General features: G+C 37.5%; 1 protein-coding gene across 1 annotated transcript; it reads left to right on the forward strand.

Annotated features, from left to right (window-relative positions):
* Positions 1-1,918: 1,918 nt before the first annotated feature.
* Positions 1,919-3,111, forward strand: LOC104817129. Its single transcript, XM_010546205.2, has 5 exons — positions 1,919-2,117; positions 2,217-2,303; positions 2,385-2,618; positions 2,708-2,869; positions 2,963-3,111. Exons 1-5 carry the CDS (start codon positions 1,959-1,961, stop codon positions 3,011-3,013), a joined length of 693 nt encoding a protein of 230 aa, XP_010544507.1. The 5' UTR covers positions 1,919-1,958; the 3' UTR covers positions 3,014-3,111.
* Positions 3,112-9,654: the final 6,543 nt, after the last annotated feature.

Here is a 9,654-nt window from a genome sequence, read left to right on the forward strand (position 1 = left end):
GTCATCGCCATAAATTGAACGTTATGACCAATGTGATCATATGATTACATATGGAAAAAGATACGTGGAGAAGCATTTTTAGTAAGTAAAAAAAATATATTTTTTTATCGTTTAGAAAAATTCACCAACTTATATTATTTTCTCAAATTCATATAAAAATATAACCTCGTTAACTAAGCAACATTTTTCTGTGAACAATGCTGATGTGATTGGCCGGATTTTTTACGTCAACTTCATGTGATAGTTTTTTACCACATCAAATAAAATAATAATAAAAATAAATAATAAATTGGAAATAATAAAAAAGAAGTAAATAATAAATTGCAAAAATAATAATAAGAAGTAAGAAATAACAAAATTTTTAAACAAGTAAAAAATACAGAAAATATACAAATAAAAAAAATATATAATTTTTTTTTTATCCTCTCTGCGAACCGAACCAAGCTGAGGTGTGGAAAAACTCTCTCCGAAGAGGTTATTTTATTTGTTCCCTTCTCCGCCAATCTTCTACAAAATTATATGTAAAAAAACCCTACGTGTAACGATTTTGTTCTTTTATTCACGATGACATTTTAATAATTACCGATTATATAAATTATCTATTTTAGCCCTGATGATGTGGATGCCACGTGGACAGATTTGTGACATGGAGAAAACTCGTTTGAATATTGATTGCTTATAATCCTTTGTAAAGAAGGCCGCAGGTTCAATAATGATGGAGTGTTAATATCGTATAATATATTAAATAACATAGGGTATATGATAAGTTTGAGTATACATATAACTTGTTTAATTGGATTAATTTAATTTATAGCATTTGGTCCGGCGTCAATTAATATGGATTCGCATGTTCATATATATTTTTTTATCAAGATGTTTGTATTTTTAATTAAGTCACACCATTTACGTTATAATAGTATAACGTCCATGACAAGATTAATTAAATTATATGAAACTGGTTTAATTAGATTGATTGTTGGTCCATATGCATAATCAATTAAATTGTTGGATATCGAATCGAATAAGATAATGGTTTAAGTATTTCTCGGAAACCATAATAACAAACACAAAACATAGAAATTAAAATTAAACCAAAGACGACCGTCGAGTTACAAAAGAGTTAAACCGGAAACAGGAAATCACATTGAACCAATAAACGCCATTAATAACTGAATAGTTCCTCATATACATGCCCCATTTGGATTTTTTAAACATTTTTTTAATAATGCTTCTCACCTTAACGGTTTAACCCCTTCTGGTTCCAAAATACATGACATACGCAAATACTTGCAAATCTTAAACTGAGTATTTTTAAAATATTTTTGTACTCAACTATGTATATATATATATATATATATATATTACGTACTGATTGATCTATGTATGTGAGAGTTTGGATCATGCTTTTATAGATGCCGAACTTTCATGGATGATAAATAATAACACCACAAAACTATATAATAATAAAGAAAAGTTCCAATGATTTTATATACTAATCTGTCAAACACAATGATTGAATATTTATATTACTTTTTAGAGAAAAATTAATTACTTGGATTTAGAATTTCTTTCTACATATATATATATATATATATTGGAAATTCTACATCGTTTTTTCAAAGGTTGCTTTAAAAAATTCCATTTAACTTTGTTCTTTTTTTTGTTGGGATTTTGACTTTTGTATCAACCATTTAGACTTTATTTATGTTTTTTTTTGTCTATAATTCCTCAAAATGTTACGTGTACTTCACCAGGCCAACAGGACAATAAAAAAGAAAACACAATGGTAATACCAAAGTCCACCTTTCGATTGTTTCCCCCAAGAACGTCATCAACATTTGGGCATAATCAAGCGCACTCTATGCCTATAAATTCAGCATTAACCTTGCTAATTGTTTTTCAAGAGAGTTAGTGAGGAAATATCAAAGGAAGTTTGGGTTGAGTTCTTCGATTTGATAATGGCTTCTCACCTTAAGCAGACCATTTTAATGGTTATGGTAGTCACCGCCGCCATTATCACAACTTCTGCCCAAGAAACTGAAATTTCCGATTTCCATGAGGCTGAAATACTTAGACGCTTGCAGCAACTTAATAAGCCTGCTGTTAAATCCATCCAGGTCCTTACAATAATGTATTCCACTATGTGAAACCTAGCATAAGGCTTGAAACCGTTGACGCTAACATTTTTTCTTCGAGATGTTTATATATATGGACAGAGTCCAGATGGAGATATAATAGATTGTGTCCCTATTACCAACCAGCCGGCGTTTGACCATTCTTTGCTGAGGAACCACATCATCCAGGTTTTCTAAGAGATTCAAATCGGTTTCTCCCTTTGGCTGGTTTCTCCCAATATGTTTATAATTGTTTTTTTTGTGAATTAGATGAGGCCGAGTTCCGAACCCGAAGGCGGTCTTGCAGAAGAGGCCGAAGGAAAGCCGAAGGGTATACGTCAACTATGGCACATGTACGGAGAATGCCCAGAAAACACAGTTCCGATGAGAAGAACAAAAGAAGAAGATCTCTTAAGATCAACTTCCCTCGAGAGTTTCGGGAAAAAGAGTTATAAAACCATCCAACAAGTTGTCTCAAGTGATTTAGGTGCATCCGTCCATGAGGTATATTCATATATATGCATTTGAATATATTTGCAGTCATATTACTTAATCCTCATTTGATTTTTTTTTCTTTTTTGGTGCTGATTTAGTATGGAGTAACGCAAGCATTGAACAACAGGGTTTACGGTTCGAAATCCTTCATCAATGTATGGAAACCCTTTGTCCAACAATCTAATGAGTTCAGCTTGGCCCAGACATGGGTTGTCTCCGGAAGTGGTTCTGATCTCAATACCATAGAAGCTGGTTGGCAGGTCTTATTCTGATTCGGCTGATATATCTCTCTTGTCTCGGTTCGTCTACTTACATTCTTTCTTCTTTTGCCTTCTGTATATGCATATATACAGGTCTATCAACAGTTATACGGTGACTACAACACAAGACTTTTTATCTACTGAACAGTAAGTTTTGACTTTGAGAGTTTAATTTATTATCTAGGGTTGTTTCTTTCCGACATATGGATTCCTACGAACCATAATCCTCTTTGGCCACTAACAAAATATTGGGAATTCAAAACAGCGGCAATCCATCAATATTTGATGCACATGGAAGAGCATATAGAGGAAGAACTTACCTCTGGTTTCATATCCAATGACTAGTGAATTGGTGGGCTGATGAAAGGGAGCTAGTGCAAGCTTTTGTTGCAGGAGAAATAAATAGAAGAAGATATAAGCAGCGCAGGGGAGGAAGAATAAGTCGAAGAGGAAAAAAAAAGAATACGGGCAAGAAAATCAAACCATAATGGATGAGAGAGAGAGTGTGGGGTAATATAAAGGGAGCAGGTGAGTGTTTTAAGGAGTGCTTTCCCCACTCCGTATTTTTTTAAAATCACGGGATGTTACAGATAGCGCGATCCGAGTGGACTGGGGAGGTGAAATCGTGAACGCACAGTCTAGTGGACACACGAACACAGATATGGGAAGTGGGCACTTTCCAGAAGAAGGGTTTCGGAAAGGCAGCCTTTTTCAGGAACCTCCAGATAGTTGATGGGTCTAACACTCTTAGACCTCCACCATCACTTGGAGCCCTCGCCCCGACGCCTAAGTGCTACAACGTCCGCATCGGAGGCTCAGGTACATCATGGGCCACTCACTTCTACTACGGTGGTCCTGGCAAAAACCCTAACTGCCCCTGAAGAATGCGTATATATGTATGCATATATGTTGTCACGTGGATAAACATATGCGCTAAAGATTGTGTGTAAGATGTGTGTATAGTCCATAAGATTCGGTGTGGTACTTTGTAATAACCGAAGGATGTTTGGATTTCTCATTGAATAAGTGCTGAAGTCTGCGCCGTATGTGCATGTCAATATTCAGACAATGTGTGACGAGTGATTATGTTTTTCAATAAATAAAATTTCTCTGTTGTCCGGATGGTTCTCTTTTAATATTCTAAAAATATACCCACAAAACATGGAGAAGTTATATTATTCGGTATTACTCTAATGATGACGACGTGGCATAGTGCACGGACTTTTATCAAGTTTTATAGAGAAAATTTACCCAAAAAAAGTTTTATAGAGAAACTGGTATATATATAGAGCTCAAATTAAGTATATATATTTTTATAATATAACAATTTTTTATTAAATTATGGAGCATTATAATTTGACTGTTAACTCAAGAGTTTGAAAATAGAATATATATTTATAATACATTTTTGTATTGATAAGATGCATTAAATTATGGGACATTAAAATGATAGTTCGATTCTAATACACTTATCTTTTTTTATACTTATCTTTTTTTATTAATATATAATTTGCCGACTAAAATTGTACACTGCTTGATAAATATTCACATAAGATGCATCAAGTGTGTTTACTAATTTGTATTAAAAAAAGGATTTGGATCCGTATTATCACTTATATAGAAAACAGACAGTTTCGTACATTTATACATTGAATAGAGTGATTTGCACCAATATATATATATGATGAATACTCGTATAAGATAAATCAAGGGTCCTTGCTTTTTTTACCATAAAAAATATGGATGTGAATCCCAATTATTGTTTTCCATATATTTTATTCTTGTTATAGAAAATTGTTTTTGAAGATTTATACATTTAATAGTGAGATTAGTTTCACTTTCACAACAAAGGCTTTGTTCATATAAAATTCCATTGTGTACATGTGTGTATATAAATGACGAATATTCATATAAGGTTTATAGAAGGCACTTACGTTTTTGTAAATAAATATTTGGATTTAATTCTTTTATTGTTTTCCGATTTGTTTTCACTATTGAGTGTTTTAATATAAAATTCCATACTGTATATATAGAGAGAGCCAAGCCCGTGACAATTATATTCTAAAGTCGTGTGAGCATCGTTAGCTTTTTGATATAATGATGAATAATCAGACATGCAGTTTTGTGCTGACACAGTGATAATAGCAACTGTAATTGTTGGTTCTGTAGGAAAACGCAAACTCTCCGAAGCCGAAATTCAAAGACTATTGAAGCAACGCAACAAGTCTCCCGTCAAGTCGAATCTGCGCAATTTTGGCCAAACTCGGTCTTTCTGACTTGATCCAACTGACTCGACCTTGTTGACTCGGACATGTTGACTCAGCCTCTTCGTAGCAGGCTTGGATTCGACCCATCTTCAACATGTGATTCGGTCCACTCTCTAGAGTTGACTCAGGACGAGTCAAAACGGGTAATTCTGATGCACTTGATCCTTTTAGCTCTAGATTGCTCCCGTTTTGGTCCGAGTATCATCCAAAATTTGTAATCCTATAAAAACACAACCAAACCGAGTTTTGATGGCCTAATGCATCTAGAAAGCCTACAAATGCATGTGATCTTCTTATAAATCCTATGAAAACGTCCTAGAAATATAGAGAAATATGAGTTATCAACCACTAAAACCATAATTTTAAAATTTCGATTTTTGGGAGAATTTAAAATTATGATTTATTCAAATATTACAACGGAATATATATATACACACATCAAATCCACATATATATATATATATATATATATTATATATATACATACATACACACCCCAAATGATATTAACAAAAAACTGAAATACAAATCATTAGAAGGTTTACCACTGTTATTTCTAAAATATCTGAATAAATGTCAGTGTACAAAATATACATGATACAACTATAGAGGAATAACTGCACAGGCCACCGCGTCAACGATCATCCGAACGCCGCTTATCTCCTGAAATATTGCGTAACAACTTCCTAAGCTACGTGTTTAGTGAGTGACTCGGGTACTACCCAGATATCTCACTCAAAACCGATAAGTCAACGTAAAAATAAAATAATAGTAAAAACATTCATCATGATATCACCTAACAACGATCAAACCATCAATCGCAATCAAGTCCATATGATAAGTCATAGGGCGCATCCCGTCTAATCATCTTTATATGTATTACACACATAGGTCATCCCATGCGAGCCAGCACGCGAGGATCATCACATCAATCTCACCATCTTGTGCCTCACACATAATAACCAGTTCAAAGAAGACAACATTTGAAGACCATACAACTCATCCAGGTACTTTACACAAGGATGAATGTCTACAATCCAAGTATATTATATACGAGGATCAAATATGATCAGCATATAACTCCCCTTCGGTCATTGATATCACATATCTCGGTACCTAAAATTTCTAGATTATGAATCTGTAACGCCCGAAACCCGTATCCCGCAATACGAGCTGCGTCACATGGATAATTAAAATAAAACCCAATTCCAAAAATCCGCGGAAATTTAAAACTTTTATTTTCAGAGTTAGCGGAAGAAACACATATATACATTTATGATACATTATTCTCAATTATAATTATATATAGTCGAGGGGTAGTATAACATTATTACAAACCTTAAAAGTCTACCACCGATATAACACAAACTGTTCCCCAGAATATAAATGTATCAGAATACATAATTATACATGATCGGTAGTGGTAAGCTGCCCAGGTCTCCAATGTCCGCTCATCGGCTACTGCTGCTCACGACCTGAAACGTTGCGTAACAATGTCCTAAGTTAATTGCTTAGAGAGTGAACTCGGGCGTAACCCGAAGTTTTATTCTCATGGAACTAGGGAAAGCAAATACATATATATATACTAATATTCTAATAAACAGGAATCGAAAACATGGAATCAATGATAAGCATATCAGAATTCACAATCAAGTCCATACGACAAGTCGCAGGACAGAGTCCGTCAAATCGTCTCTACGCGCACCATGCGTAGGTAATGTACTCCCCATGTACATAGCACAACCACCTCTCTCCTCGGAATCCGTCTACTCCGCAACCACTCGGATCCGACATAAATATATTTTTCTCCGCCCGAACACATCACCCCACCCTAACATCAATATCACCTCTCGATACTATGCGTGTCACCCTACTCCGGCATTGATGTCACCTCTCAATACCGGAGCTCACTAGACGTCGGCTACAACTGACGCCGTCGACTATAACAGGAGAGCCAATCACTGCAACTCCCCCTCGCCGACCATCCGTCGCGGAATTACTTGTCAAGTTCGGGCCCGAACCTGACAAAGTAAGTCCGTACCACCTCCTCGGGAGACCCCAATCTACCCGAATCTTAGGTATGTGTGATGCCTCATCCTCGGGATACTCATATCCCGGGGTCCACTCCGTCGCTAACCGAAACTTTGGCGTGGTTCCAAGAACCGTATGTTCCTCGTCACGCAATAATACCGACTACAATCGGTTATCTACGCAAGTCATCAGGGTGCCCATAACCGTCTTATCATGTTGGCGTGATTATATCATCGCCACATTCACAATCATATCCCATATGGGTGGCATCCGACCCGGATCGGATGACCCATGAATGGGACACAATCTCGCAAACATCGTGCAATCATTCACAAACGTCCGTTTCTACAATCACGCGCTAAACGTTAATCCAAACCCTTTCGAATTAACGCTAGTGTCATGTCAGCTACCCCAGTCACACACATTTATATAGTTTAGTTACTATACATGCATTTCCGCTTGCGTAATATTTTATATTTATTTATATATTTTCTTTGAGTCTTTCCATTCATATTACCGAATTGTACCTCCGGTATGACCTATCTGGTCCCGGTTTGCTCGGATAACCAGTTCGGTTCATTCCGTGGTTTTTAACGTTATCTGTTATTTATTTTGGGTCCAGACTACGTGGGATCCGGTCTGGCCCGTATTTTTGGTCTATTTTACATTTTTCACTTTTTCACTATTTGAGTTGGGGTAATACTAGGTCCGACTAGTCTAGTTTTTTATTTTTCCACATGATGAATTTTTAAGGTTCCGTTACTCTTTTTTTTTCTCTGGGTGAGCCACTCCTCCGCAGCTTCCGGTGACCGGACGGTCTGGCTGGTGCAGAACGGACGTTCCGGACTGTCTAGAATGGACGGTCTGAACTTCGTCTTCAACCTCTGGACTTCGCGTTTTCTCCTGCAGATCTAGAACGGACGGTCTGACCTCAGACCGGACGTTCTAGCCCTCGGAGTTCATCAAACAACACTCAAATAAGCTCTAGTTGCTATGGGTAATACACTAAAACTCATAAAATTGCATGTAGAACAAGATCAAGCAACAATTTCGCACGAATCACCCAAAAACCCAAAATCCCATGTCAACAGACTTCCGAATTAAACTCGAATTTGTTGGGTTTCCTGGGATCTCATGAGCGAATCCTATTCCTAAGAGATCGATTCTAGGGTTTGCGCAGCGGATGTAAAACAAAAATTATAGAACCCTAGAACCATGCTGCTATTGAAATCGTAGAAACGTTAAGAACGCTTACCTCAATCGATCCGGGGCCTGTCTCTATCGATGAATCGTTCTGATCACGAAAGGCAGGAAGATTACCTCGCCCTCTACACGTATCCACACCTCGGGATGGATTCCAACGATTGGAACTTGTCTGCTAGGACTCGAATCTCTATTCGATATGTGCACTTTGAGAAAACGAGACTTAGAACTTGTTGAGTCTTTTGGATCTCACCAAAAACTCTCCAAGAACACCAAAAGTCGGCTGCTAAAAGTCTCTTTTTCATTAGGGTTTTAATCTCTATCTTATATAGTGATTTAACCCTAATTTCGGTTTAATTTTCGGAAAAACCGGAACCCGGAACGGAGGTCCAGAAAAGCACTGGGACCGTCCGTTCCAGTGTGTAGAACGGACGGTCTGCCTAAAACGTGGACCGTCCGTTCCACCACGTAGAACGGACGGTCTGCGTGCTAATGTGGAACGTCCGTTCCAGTCTCCAGAACGGACGGACCACACGTCTGGACCGTAGGGTCTGGACCGTCCGTTCCGAACCTTTCGGTCCGTCCGGTCTGGACCCTTCCGCCTCGGTTTTCCGTCGTTTTCTCTCGTGTATTCGTCCTTCCCTGCGTGTGTGACCCTGTAGGCTCATTCGACATAGCAGTATAACCCGAAATCCCTATTTCGGGTATACAAGTCATAGGCGGTCTCTAGCAAGACACTATGACTACCTATCTCGAATAGAGTTTGTTCGTGATCATACGAACGCCAGTGATGATTCCGGCTGATGATCCTTTTGTATCGCGATATCATATGTCGAACATAAGGCATGGACAAGCCACCTTATCTGATTCGACTGCTTTCTCGTTAACTGAGTTTGACTGTCTGAAATAGACGACGTTCGTCTATAGTGCGGCCACACATTCCCACAGTCTCGCTCACACGAGGGGCCCAGCGATATCTCTCTCTTTTACGAGAGGTACAAATCCCGTCTTGACTATCTACAATCCAGTACATGATTCGTTTCGTACCTGATACACGCCTTTATAGTCCTCCTGTTACGCAGGACGTTTGACGTAATCAAAGCACGCAACTCCTCATGTTGGATTCCGTAGATATCTCAGGTCTTAGGATCCTGGTTGCTCTGTTTTGATTTCGTAGAACCCGATCACGCATGTTTTAGGATTTGAATTGTTTGAATCCATGTTTGCTTTGATATCTATGCATATTTGATGATTGAATCTAGTGTAGATTGCATGTTTCATGTT

Source organism: Tarenaya hassleriana, unplaced genomic scaffold, assembly GCF_000463585.1.
Source record: "Tarenaya hassleriana unplaced genomic scaffold, ASM46358v1 Cleome27, whole genome shotgun sequence".
Lineage (NCBI taxonomy): Eukaryota > Viridiplantae > Streptophyta > Magnoliopsida > Brassicales > Cleomaceae > Tarenaya > Tarenaya hassleriana.

What these genes read in the sequence shown, in the direction of transcription:
- LOC104817129 (XM_010546205.2), top strand. Translation starts at nt 1,959, where the DNA reads ATGGCTTCTCACCTTAAGCAGACCATTTTAATGGTTATGGTAGTCACC. An exon ending in CTGCTGTTAAATCCATCCAG is followed by an intron (nt 2,118 to 2,216) that starts GTCCTTACAATA and finishes ATATATGGACAG; the next exon opens with AGTCCAGATGGAGATATAAT. An exon ending in CCATAGAAGCTGGTTGGCAG is followed by an intron (nt 2,870 to 2,962) that starts GTCTTATTCTGA and finishes GCATATATACAG; the next exon opens with GTCTATCAACAGTTATACGG.